Below are 13661 nucleotides of genomic sequence, written 5' to 3' on the forward strand. Positions count from 1 at the left end.
TCCAGACAAGGTAAAATTTTAGCAGTGGAGCTTACGACTAAATCTTTTTTGTTGTTTACATATACTGATAAATAAAATTACAAGGTAGTAGGTCCGTAAAGATCTTGCAGACCACTAAGGTACACGGTATGGTTTTAGATAATTTTATTTCCCTCTATCTCCAATTGAAATAAATAGATAATAGATTCTAGTAGAGCAGCCATTATTATATTGTAAATGATAAATTCATGGTATTTACGTCGACAGTAAGTCTGATTTTAAGTATCTCTACCAGAAATTGATGTGTAAAATTATTACCATATTCTAAACAGATATCATATAAATTAAGGATTAATAGATCATTGTTTATTTATTGAATTTCGAATGATTTTTAGGGAGAGTACAAATGCCATGCCAAATTTGCTGACCTAAGGTAAACACATTACACAAATAACTATAAATATACCTATAGGTACACCTATCTCTTGTGGTTTTTGCAGAATAAGGAAAGGGGGGAGTTGTGGGTCGACAAATATTTTTTTTAAAAATTACTTCAACCCTGGAATTTTTATTACTCCTCCCCCACCACTATAAAGAAAAAAACTCTCATTGGATGTCTTTCTTTGAGGTGAGGGGAAGTAATTCCCCCCCCCCCCCTCTCATGTGATTGTATATTCTATAACAAAATCTATTAATATGTTTCTAGAACTAAAACTGGAAAGGTAGAGCTGAAAGTTCAACAAGAAAAAAACACCAAGCAAGAGGCTCTCGATGATATTTTAAGGAAATTGGTTGCATGAATGTATGTCAGTAGTGTAGATACTTTTGAATTAGCGTATGTACGTCCGTACGTCATTATGTTTAAAATACAATTATGGGGAATAGTTCCGTTCGTGGCATCGGCCCTTTAGGGGCGATTCGTCGTATTTTTAAAATGGCTTTTTATAGGTTATTTTAGATTAGGTTAGGCTATATTGGGTTAGGTGATTGCCCCACAGGGTTAGGCAATTGGCCCCGCACGGTTTGAGCCCCCGGCAGAGGCTAGAAATAGGGGAAAAGCTACTGTGAAAAATACCAAGAATCGCCCCTTAAGGTGCGTTGCCACGAAAGGAACTATACCCCAATTATGTTAGATGTAATGTTTATAAAACTCATTCCTTTTATTCAATACTGTAACTCTATTTTCCCTTTCCTGAACATTTTATACTTAAGCTTATTATAATTTACGCCTTAGCAATATTTATTTTAGCGAATTGTTTGCTTCATTACATTTATAGAGTAGCTTCGCTACTAAAAATGACTCGTTATATTGCAACCACTAACTTTTAGAGATGAGAATAGAGAGATAATAACTATGAACCCTTTCATGAGCCAAGATATTTCCTCCTCATCTTCTAGTTTTGTCTATTTAAATTTATCAATTATTGTGTTTTCTTTATTTTTGTTTTAGTATGATAATTAAATAAATTTAAATATGAATAGGTATAATATGTAACTTTTGACAGAGGCAATAGTATAAGTGATAATATTTCCACCTTTGCTTTAGGGTTGGTGTCGGATTTGAGTCTTGGCTTCAACGCATCAAACTAGAAACAATAAATAAAAATTGTACTAATTCAGCAATCATTAGTAAGTCTAAGGGAAAGCCCTTTGCACATAAACAGGTGCAACCCAGTACTGCAGGCAAAGTAAGGATCTCTAAAAGAAGGCTTATTCAATCAACGGGTTGGTTGTCTGATAGTTTACCTTCTATAATACCCTGAATTTCTTGATTAGATAAAATACATAGTTTTGGTCCATTGAAAACGACAACAAATAAGATATCAAAGTTTTTCATAATAGCTAGAGAAAAAAAACATCTTCCCTTTAAAATGAAAAATCACTTTTTTCAATCTAAACAATTACATTTTTAAGAAAGAACTTTTTCATAGTTCCTTTCTGGTGTCATAGCTGGCTTATTATTAACATACAAAATCTTTGGTCCAACTTGCCTAGTAACTCTCAGATCAGGCCAAATAATTATTCAGTAATAAATATTGATATAAGTTTCTAGTATTAATATTTAATATTGATAGATAGATCCAACGTTTTCTGATATAATATCAAGATACTCTAAAACAGCTAATAAAAGTACCTAATAAAAAATTACGTTTTACAATACAAATGACCAATGATAGGCCAGTATATATATTTCACCATTAGTCAATAACAATGTGTACTGGCCTATCATTAGTCATTAGTATTGTATGACGTTATTTTCTACTAGCGGCTTCGCCCCTAGCCTCTAGGGGCTTTGCCCCAAGAGGTTTAATCAAACCAATTTTTCGTAATTTAGATTTTAAAAAATAAATCTAAAAAAAATTTTTTTTTTTTGGGGGGGAGGGATTTTTAATTTTTTTGAGGGGGTTGGGGGTGTCCCACCCACCAAGAAAATAGTTATAAACCTTCCCGGAACCTATGAGAAGCTACCCTGTAAAGGAGAACCCGATCGGTTGAACGGTTAGCGAGATCCTTCGCTACAAACAAACAGACAAACAGACACACAGACAAACAGACAAACATCGTTCTACTTTGTATTATAGACTAGCGGCTGCGCCCCTAGCATCTAGGAGCTATAAATTCGAAGGTATATGGAAGGGCAGAAAAATAGCTTAAAACCATACAAAGACTTAGTTATAAAAATTAAAAAATAGCCTAAAACCATCTCAGGGCCTATACGAAACTTCCCTCTAAAGGAGAACCATATCGGTTCAGTGGTTAGCGAGATCCTTCGCTACAGACAAAAAATCTTAGTACTTTATATAATAGGATTAGGCACTATAAGCTGCTTCCGAAACTCTACATATTATAAATTACTGCAAAATGTATGTCAATTCAATATTCCAAACTAACAGAGAACTTCGTGTAAAAAAGTTCCAAAAGTTAATGTTATAAAAATTTTCTTGCTTGGAAATACAAGTTATAAAATATTTCCAGAAAATATCTCTATTTCTAACTAAAGAAAAGGTTTATACTTATATAAAATTCTAAGAAACTAAGTCTTAACATTCATCGGAGTAGTGTTATTGGCAAAAACGGACCCCCTCAGGCCCTCGCCCTATACTTCAAGTGTCAAATAAAGCAGCAGAAGGTACAATTATTATCTACAATAAAAATATATTTTTTATTAAATTTTATCTGAGGGAAAAAATAAACATGGTGGTTACTCTAACATACACCCTAACCTCTATCTCTTGAGAAAGTTCCTTTTACTAAGAAAATAGAAACTCTGAATATGATTCTTTGATGCTTGTTTCAAATTAACAACACAAGCAAGTTCTCGGATTAATTGTAAGTCTGTCCATGTGTTTGTGCTGATAAGATATTGCTAATAGTTTGGACTAAAATAATAGTTCTTCCAAGACAAATGCCCTACAGCAGGGGTAGCTATTGTAACAATCAATTCTACAAAATATCACGAAACCTTTTAAAGTATGTGGAAGTATATTTTGTTTTCTTATGTAAGTGAAGAGGGGTGGGTAAGAAGTGTAGGAAAAGGGGAAGGGGGTTGTGGGGAAATTTTCCTTTAGAATTGTTTGTCAGAACATAATTCCCTTGTCCCTGGTACTAAGTAAAAATTCTCTAGCGAACCAATTTGGGGGCAATTACCCCATCGCCTAAAACACTACTCCCTGCCACCCCCTACAGTCACTGCACCTCCAAGTGTTACAAACACATCCTTTTTAAAAAGTTTTGAACAAATTTACCTGAACTTTTGCTTGGACTTATGCATTAATATTCTGCTTATTCAGTTTTGACACTCTACAAGTGGTAATGTTATTTTGTCCTTCCATTTTAGAGTTTTACTTTTATGGATGAATTGTCATCCTGTCGATCAATGCGTAGAAAAAAATTCTACTACCGCTGTAAAACTGTATAATGCGACAAATGACTATTTTTCTCTGTAGTATATGCAGCATATAATAGTATGTGCTAAAAAAAAGTGCGTATACAACACACTTGTATAATATTACAATCACTAGGTGATAAGAAAATATCAAGTTCAACGCAAAAAGTGAAGACAGCTTTCATTATATATAGAAACAATTTTCAAAATAAAACCTTATACGAGGCTGTTGGTGTATTGGTACATAACATGTTTATTATTTCTATTTAAATATTTTGAGTCGCTTTTGTATGAGTCTTATTTTACTATTAGCCTGCTATTTGGCAGGGTACTGTTAATTTACTTTGTTGTCGAAAATTCCCTCACTAATACTTTACCCCTTATATAACTACCATTTTAAAACAGCTGAAAATGAAACTTTTAGGTTTAAAAATATGACAAAATTTAATTAAATACATATCATCATAAAACCATGATGATTACTAACATTTTTTGTAATATAAATGAATGATTCTTAATCAGAATAAAAATGAGGAGAAATTTAGTCTTCTAATTCTTTTGTCAATGTTGAATCAGCTGATTCAGATTCTGCGCACAAGGCGAGAACACTTTTACTAATTTCAAGGTTGCCAAATATTATTAGTCTTTAGCATGGTTACTATTTTATAACATTTTCATAACATGACAAATCTTTAAACCAGAGATGATTTTTTTATATAATATGAACCTATAAAAAGTTAGATATTGCCTTTTTAAAGATTATTTTTATCTTATTTAAATGACACCAGCAAACCCAACTGAATGGTAAAGTAGGTATGGAGTAAATGGTTCAATGATAGATGATTTCTTTATTTTATGAATTATCTGAAAAAATTACAAAAATGTAGAAATAATGAATTTCTAATAACGCAACAATGATAAAAAATGAATTCATAACAATATTCAAGTTTGGCAACTCTGGTTGAAATTGAACTCCGCCATTGTACAACTCTCATTGTTACATCCTGATCAAATTTCTCACCAAAACTTTTTTAGCTCACATTTTTCATCATGAAAATTAAATATAAAGTGCTTTTTAGTGATAAATGAATGCGTTATTGTTGTCAAAGTGTTTTTAGAACTTTTTTGTAACATGCAATTAAGGATTTTAAGTCATTTTTAATGCCACAATCTTAAGTTATCGCTACTATTCCCGGTGGTTATTTAAAAAGTGAAAACTAGTGTTTTGAAAAATTAGAATATTTAATAATTCTTAGATTTGAATAGTTGTTGTGTTACCAAATGAATAAAAACCTGAATAATTAGGCATCTTCTATATTTCATAATATCTCAATTCAAATATTTACTTTCATCAAATAGAGGTGTCGATCTCATTAAGAGTCGTATATATATTTTGTCCAAAAATTTTTTTACACTAAAATGTAAACAATAAACATTTAGCTTTAAATAATAATAGTATCTATTATCTATTTGTTAAGAATTTATATATATTTTCTAGTAATATCTAAATATTGTTATTGATTTTGTGAAGTTTCTCTTAAATCGTCAAGTTATATATTATACATCTTTATATAAAGACATATTTATACATATGTACTTGTTTTAGGTACCTAGCTAATTAAATGCACTACAAAACTGTGATATAGTATAAACAACTTTCTTCTTTAACAAGATTATATATATTCAATTTTAGAATTTTTTGGAGAATTTTCTCTCATAACAATTTCGTCTTAATTTCGTTATCTCTATATTCGTAGTACAACTTCTGTCCTTGTTTTTTATATGCTGTTTAAGAAGTGAGGTCTATTTATAATGGTGATATTATTAAAACAATTAGGAGGATAATTTCATTAAGAGAATTTAAATAATTATAAGTCTTCAACGGTCGATCGTACAAGTTTATTTACAGTTAACACATATTTTTCAGTATTTGTTAATTTGCTTTCAATGTATAGCTCAATGCTTTTGTAGTAACGTAAACTCTAATTTAATTGATTTTAATAAACTACCCTTTGGTTTGTTATATATTGTGTAAAACTTATTGTTAAAAAAAATACATAATGAATGCTCATGTTGATTTATTTCAGACGCCTAGAATAAATTTAGTGTTGTTTGTGTGTGGAATTATGCTTGGACCAACCACAGTCCCAGTCTCATAGCTATGGCGGGTGCTAGGAAATTACAAGGTAAGCTTCCCTTATATTTTCATGGAAAGGCTAAGACTCCTTCATAGTTTTAAATTATGTTTGAACCAACCAAAAAACAGAGGTGTTTGGATGGGTGAGATATATTTTACCCTAATTCTCATTACCTAGCAATGAAATTGACAAACTTATATCGTTAACTTTGTTGATAATAAATTGTTTTTATGTAATGCCTTATCTTTACTCTAAGATGCACTTTAATTTTTAGAATTTTTTTGCTATTTTAAGACCTTTACAATTGTTTGGCTCAAATCCTTATTATAAGTTTTATTTGTTTTAAAATTATTATTGAAAGTGCTTTAAAAATGCCGAGAGAGAGAGAGGGTGAGGTAGTTTTTATTATAATAATGCACTAGAGCTTTTTATGGAAATTATTGACTAAAAAATATGTCACTACTCCAACATTTTACACTTGTAAAGCAACAAATAATATTATTGCTAATTACTTTTCCAATAATACTAAATTCAATTAAGGTCAAATAAAACTAAAGTAATTAAACCGTCGACTTAGGGATGGCAATCCGTCCAAAAAAAGACGGATTCCCGTGGATTCCGGTTTCAGATTCCGAATTCTAGCAATATTTTTAAATGCTTTTTTTAAAAAATTTAAAATTTAAGTGTTACATATCATGTCCTAAAAGTTAATGTTCTTGGTGTTCTCTATAATTCACTTCCAAGAATAGAACCAAATTTTAAAATATATTATATATAATGATGATAATCTTTGCCTTCAATAATAAGAAATTGAAAGAAAAAAATCATGACGTTAAATAAAAAACGGATTTCGGATTTCAAAACTGGCTAAAAATTAGGCGGATTACGGATACGGATTGCCAACCCGTCCGTCGTATAGCTTACATAAGTGGCGTTTAACTTATTGAATTATTGGAAATCTCTTTATTTGTTTCCCAGCTATCTCTTACCGTTTTAGACTGCTAACCATGCTATAATAAATAGCTGGAGCGTTTGAACTTTGAAGTATTACTGAAATATTAAAGGGGGTGACTGGCTAAAAAAGATTAAACTGCGAGGGAGACTTCTGAAACTTTAGAATATCTTTGGGAAAAATATTGATTTAAGTAGTAATGTTTTCTCTTACATTTTCAGCTGAGATAGACCGAGTCCTGAAAAAGGTTCAGGAAGGAGTGGAAAAATTTGAAGAGACCTGGGCCAAGGTTCACAACGCTTCCAACCAAAACCAAAAGGTACCTACATTTCCACGAAGCTTACAGGGATAGACTCAAGCAGTCTGACCCTTTCATGTGGATCTTGGCTAGTTGTGTAAAAGTTTAAAAACAATACTTGTTTTTCTTGGATTACAACAGTTAATTTTTAATTTTGATTTAAAATAAGGCTTTTAGTCCATAAGCGAAGATCCACAATTTATTAGTTATTTCTCGCATCGTATTATAAACAGCTTTCCGCGGATATAGAATGTACAATTTTAAGATTTAAACTAGTTTTTTAGCCCTGAGGTGCCGAAGGCATCGGCTAAAAAACTGGCTTTAATCTTATGATTGTACATTTTTATATTAGATAGCTGGATATAATACGGTGCTAGACATAGTTTTTTTTCGTATGGATGAGAACCGGTTCCTATCCACCGGATTCGAATGAATACGAGAAAATTGTATTATTAAATTAATTTTTAGATTGTAAATACCTACATATTATTGAGGGGTGTATATTCTGCAAATTTGACCCTGCTACGAGGGGGGGGGGTAAAAAAATATGTGGTTTGGGCAAAAAAATGTAAAAAATTAAGAGGAATGAAAGCATTATTTTTTTCCATTTTTCTCCCCTCTTTGGTGAAAATAATTAAAGAATATGTGGGAGGGGGGATAATATGAATAAAATAAAGAGCTTTGAAAATATTTTTCCATTTTATCCCCTTCCTTACTGGAAAAAAAACTAGGATGGGAAAAAAATAAAAAAATTTGCAGCAGGGGGAAAAATGAATCTTGTGCAGAATATACAACCCTGTACTACATATTCCATCAAGCATAAAATATTCCGCTCATGTAAAGCATTACCGTATTATTTCGATAATGTTTAATTGGATATTATTGACTTTACAGGAGAAGTACGAGGAGGATTTAAAGAAGGAAATAAAGAAATTACAACGGTTGCGAGACCAAATCAAATCATGGCTCAACTCTCCAGAAGTAAAAGACAAGGCTGTGCTCTTAGAGCACAGAAAGCTCGTAGAAACGGTAATTGTTGTTAACAATAAGTAGTTGTATTGAATATAAAGAGCGCTTATGTAAAGGGAGGGTTGGGGGGCGGTGGTTAGGGAATCTAGTTTGTAATTGATTCAGTTCTTGCGCATTTCTCTGTTTGACCATGTAGTCTAGAGAATACGGCTATCTTCCTCCATGAAGTCCTGTCCTTGGCATGTGCTTCAGCTTCTCCCCATAATTTAATTAGTATCTTTACTCCCCTGAAAATTGCAAACGACCAATCCAGTCGTTTAAGTAATTTTTGGGACTAACACACACATGTTATAGAAGAACTTTGTTATTGTAAAAAGTGAACATTGGAAATAGTAGGTAGAAGAAATAGTTTTCTTTAATAAAAGAATTCCTTGGGACAATAGGAAACTTGCAAAACAACAATACCTATGATATTTTTATTTAATTTCAGCAAATGGAGCGTTTCAAAGTAGTGGAGAAGGAGACCAAAACGAAAGCTTACAGCAAAGAGGGTTTGACGGGGCCCTCTCGGTTAGACCCCATGGAGAGGGAGAGGGCGGAGATAACACAATGGCTCAACCATTGCATAGACACCTTGAATATACAGGTAACCATTTTTCGTTTTTTGTCTGTTGATAGCTTTTTTTTGCGGCTGTGGATATTTCAAAATTAAGCAGGAAAAACGGCTTGCAGGCTATGCTCTATATCTCTATTACTAGCAACTACGCCCCTAGAAGCCTCTAGGGGCACTGGTAGGAGGGGGAAAAGTCGACCTCATCTCATTTAAAAGTTTGAGTTTCAAAAAGAGTTTTAAAAATATTTTTTGGGGGGAAGGGGGTGAAGCCACCCTCTCAAAAAATATTTTAAAACCTTCCCAGGACCTATAAGAAGCTTCACTATAAAGGAAAACAATATCGGTTCAGCGGTTAGCGAAATCCTTCGGGACAGACAAAAAACGCTTACTACTTTATATAATAGGATATTTATGCAAACTCAAAGAAAATCACTAGGTACAGAAGATTAAGTCTACAATTTAAACTTTGTGTTCAATAAGGTTAAGGTTTATGGCTTGTCTTAGTTTATATATTGTGTGCAGATTATATATAAAAAAATCCTGAAATTTCCACTTTGAGCCTTGTTGTGACGCGGTGTATAATGTATTTTAGGTGGACCAGTTAGAAGCCGAGTTGGAAACATTGAGTGCCGGGACAAAGAAGAAGAAAAGAAGCGAAGACAATGCAAGACAGGAAGAGTGTCAGGTAAACACCTCCGCGGATCTTGAGGGACAAGACAATGATCAATATATTGATGTGCATCTCCGATTTTGATAAACAAAATTAACCCATCCAACACAATGACATTGATTAATGGCCCACCCTCCTCCTGGATGCACATTATCTTTTTAAAGTAATGGGTTCAATTCTTGTCCCGTCCCTTGATAAAGAAACTTCCAAAAATAATTTGAATGAGACTGCAACAAATTGGCAAGGCTAGTCATGTAAGCTAGTTTTGATAAGAATTCTCATTTAAGTAATCTGTATTTTGCTTCAAAATATTTTAAGGAAGGAGATTGATAAATGTAAAGATTCCGTAAAACCTGTTGATTAGTTAATTTAGAAGCATTTTAGTAAGCTTTAAAAAATCATATATAGCTTCCTAAAAACAGCCATTAAGATAGTTTTACATTAGCACAAAATTGGCAACTTTTTTGGAGGTATAGTTAAAACTAGGTATGGTTTATTTTCCATATGAGGCTAAATGAGGTGATCAAAAAAAAATTAAGGTGAAATTTGTTAAAGGACCAAGGAAATCTTCTGCAAAAAAAGGACCCAGGAAATCTTCTGCAAAAAAAAGGACCCAAGAAATCTTCTGCAAAAAAAAAAAAAAAAAATAGGGGGGATTTTTTGTTTTTGGGGGGGTTGGGGGTGTCCCCACCCCCTAGAAAACAGCCTAAAACCACCACAGGACCAGTAGGTATATACCCTGAAGAGTAGAATCCAATCGGTTCAGTGGTTACCGAGATCTTAAGCTTCAGACGGACGGACAGAGACATCATTCTACTTTGTATTATAGATAATGCTCAATGAAAGCATCACCCGAGATACGCTCAGCTGATGTTTCAGTACTATTTATGTTTCCCCCCCGCGCCGCACCCCCCCCCCCACACAAACATTTTTATTTCCCCCCCTCCTTAGCAGGAGATCCTAAGCAGAATATACACCCCTGTATTTATGTCCTGTGTCATCCCCTTTCGGTATCTTTTTGCCAGCAGGGATCGTCTTTCATTGATATGATAAAATATTTTCAGAGCTGGTTAGAGAAACATCGGGATCATATTCAGAAATTAGAGCTACTTCTCAGAATGTTAGACAACAATGCGGTAAGTTTTTTTTCTCTAAAGATTTTAGGTATTTAAGCTTACTACTTACTGTTATATATTATTTGTCTTTTTAATATAAGACACAACAAGGAATATTTGAAAATAATGGAGCGAATTAACAAGACATACAATTTTATATCACCTAGATTTACCAGTATTGGTTCTTTTCATCCTTAATTTTCTGCTTGATCAGAACCGGTTCTGAGCCATACTAAGAAATCATGTACTGTACCGAATTACCTATATATTTTTGTGCTAAAATTCCGTAAAGGTGCGAGTTTTAAGGATTAAAAACAGTAGAAGAACAATAATATTCACTAAATATTTTTTACTAATATTTTTGTCTATAGTTCTTTTCAAAAAGGAGTACACATATTTAGTGAATATTATCGTTCTACTACTGTTTTTAAGCCTTAAAACTAACACCTTTACGGAATTTTAGCACAACCTACCTCATAGGCGTCCAAGGGGGGGGGGTAATGGGCCATTTGGCACCCCCAAAATTTTGTGAACAATACCCCCCCCAAAAAAAAATTACCCCTACCCTGGGGGTGCCGTAGGCACCCCCAACGATTTTGGGGGGGGTATTTACCCCCCCCAAACCATTTTGGGGGGGGGGGTAATTACCCCCCCCAAAATAAATGTTCTTTAAAAAAAATTTTTGGGGGGGTATTTACCCCCCCCCCAAATTGAATGTTCTTTAAAAAAAATTTTTACTGATAGTTTATTTTAGGATAGGTTATATTGGTTTAGTTGATTGCCCCACATGGTTAAGCAATTGGCCCCCCGCAGAGGCTAGAAATAGGAGAGAAGCTTGTGTGAAAAAAACGAAGAAACGCCCCTTAAAGAGCGTTGCCACAAAAGGGACTATACCCCAATATAGTCCAACCAGTTAAAACAGTTCTTAACCATGATAACAAAAAATTTAATAGTTTGATCATGTTTTATTTGCTTGGGCCTTTATAAGGGCTAAAACCATCCCGGGGATCTATGATGTAATTGTAAAGCACTGAAGATTCCATAAAATAGATACCTAACTAAATTAAATATTTCATTAAATAATGAAAAAGAATTTCTATAGGCGATTTCTTTTGGGAGGATGTCAGGGTGTCTCAAAACTAGTTATAAAACTTACCAGGACCTATAAGACGCTTCACTTTAAAGTATAATCATTTTGGTTCATTGGTTAGTGAGTTAATTATTCTATTTTTATGTTCTAAAGAATGAGATACTACTATATATTTGAATAGTAGTGGCGCCCTTAGCATCTAAGAACTCGTGTTTTCTAAAGGGTAAAAAGGGAGGAGAAAAATAGCCTAAAACCACTCAAAGGATTGACCTATAATAGTGTGGAACCATCATGGGATCTATGTGAAGCTTTCCTAAAAAGGAGAACTCAGTATTAAAAGTAATGAAATCTGAAGCTATAGTCAAATAAACCTTACTTACTACTTTATGTTATAGGATAGTACTTATTAACTTAATAGATTAGGTAGGTGCTTTTTTTACATAATTAAATTACCCCCCCAACAGATTTGGGGGGAGTATTTACCCCCCCCAACAGACTTTAGGGGGGGTAATTACCCCCCCCAATCAAATTTTACCCCCGGGGTAAAAGTTTTGGGGGGGGTAAAAAAAAATTTCGGCGCGCTTCGTGCGCCATTTTACCCCCCCCCAAACACGAATTACCCCCCCCCCCCCCCCCCTAAATTTTTTTACCCCCCCCAAAAAAAAAGCTTGGACGCCCCTGACCTACCTCCCCCTTTGATTGTATTACATTTATTTTAACGGGAGTGGGCATATTTCTAGGGTCATTTCTCATGTGGAGATTTACGTAAATAACTCCCTCCAAAAAAAATCTTCATATGAAACTTCCTTAGGTATATCTAGTAACAATCCGACTGTGACCGTGTTTTTTTAGATCTTCGGATCATTCGTCGCATTTTCACAGTAGCATTCTCCTATTTCTAGCCCCTGCAGGGGCTCTAACTCTGCGGGGCAATCAATGACACTTACCTAACCTAACCTAACAACCTAAAATAACTTCAAAAGCTACTGTGAAAATGCGACGAAAACCGCAACTTCGTTTTCGTTCCATGACTTAGATCTTCTCTTACACATTACTTTAGTATTTCATTATTATTATGAAACTGCATAGGCTTCAGGGGGCCAGGAGAAATAGGAAATAAATTCTAAAGGATTTTTTTTTATCGGAATGTTCGTCTTTATGAAGTATACCTGGTGCTGACATATTCTAATTTTAGGTGGAAAATCGACAGATAAAGAACATACAAGACGACGTGAACGATTACATCGACAACAGTCAAGAACCTGATTTTATAGAAAATGAATTCATTTACGATGACATCCAGGGACTAGAGGAAATGCTGCTAGATGTAAGTTTTTATATTTTTTTTAGTAGCGCAGCTACACTGATAGCTACGGTATGTACGTCTTTACGTCACTCAGAATAGCCGATTACATTTTCCCTCTTCCTTATTTGGTTGGAAAAGCTGAATTATGAAGCATTTTTTATATGGTTTTTATTGGAAATATTAGACTATTAAACGCCAATGGACGCTATAATGAGACTTCTAGCCATACTATCATTTAAGATTTGTGCATCTGAGCACATGCCAGTGGACGCTAGTGAGACATCTAGCCCTACTATCTATCTATATATCGCTCCTAACTATCTATCTATCTAGATTGGTGCATCTGAGCACACGCCAGTGGACTCCAGGGAGACATCTAGCCCTACTATCTATCTATCTATCTATCGCTCTTAACTATCTTTCTAGATTGGTGCATCTGAGCACACACCAGTGGACTCCAGGGAGACATCTAGCCCTACTATCTATCTATCTATCGCTCTTAACTATCTTTCTAGATTGGTGCATCTGAGCACACGCCAGTGGACTCCAGGGAGACAACTATCCCTACTATCTATCTATCTATCTATCTATCGCTCCTAACTATCTATTAATCTAGATTGGTGTGTCTGAGTACACGCCAGTGGA

General features: G+C 33.9%; 1 protein-coding gene across 34 annotated transcripts in view; it reads left to right on the plus strand.

Moving 5' to 3' along the window:
• The window catches only part of Not3 (CCR4-associated factor Not3), a 158738-nt gene that overhangs the window by 133712 nt on the left and 11365 nt on the right, over positions 1 to 13661 (plus strand). For 31 of the 34 annotated variants that reach the window (XR_013881699.1, XR_013881700.1, XR_013881704.1 and 28 more), the window contains exons 2-8: positions 5951 to 6051; positions 7177 to 7273; positions 8138 to 8282; positions 8713 to 8868; positions 9428 to 9520; positions 10570 to 10641; positions 12906 to 13037. Coding sequence is in view for 2 of the 34 variants with exons in the window: in XM_080169043.1 (XP_080025169.1) it covers positions 6027 to 6051; positions 7177 to 7273; positions 8138 to 8282; positions 8713 to 8868; positions 9428 to 9520; positions 10570 to 10641; positions 12906 to 13037 (720 nt within the window). In the remaining 32 variants the exon portion in view is untranslated. Of the gene's footprint in view, positions 1 to 5950; positions 6052 to 7176; positions 7275 to 8137; positions 8283 to 8712; positions 8869 to 9427; positions 9521 to 10569; positions 10642 to 12905; positions 13038 to 13661 lie in introns of all 34 variants that reach the window. The other 3 variants (XR_013881724.1, XR_013881723.1, XM_080169046.1) reach the window with 1 other exon arrangement.

This window comes from Acartia tonsa, chromosome 8 (assembly GCF_053477335.1).
Source record: "Acartia tonsa isolate MP-2025a chromosome 8, ASM5347733v1, whole genome shotgun sequence".
Taxonomy (NCBI): Eukaryota; Metazoa; Arthropoda; class Copepoda; order Calanoida; family Acartiidae; genus Acartia; species Acartia tonsa.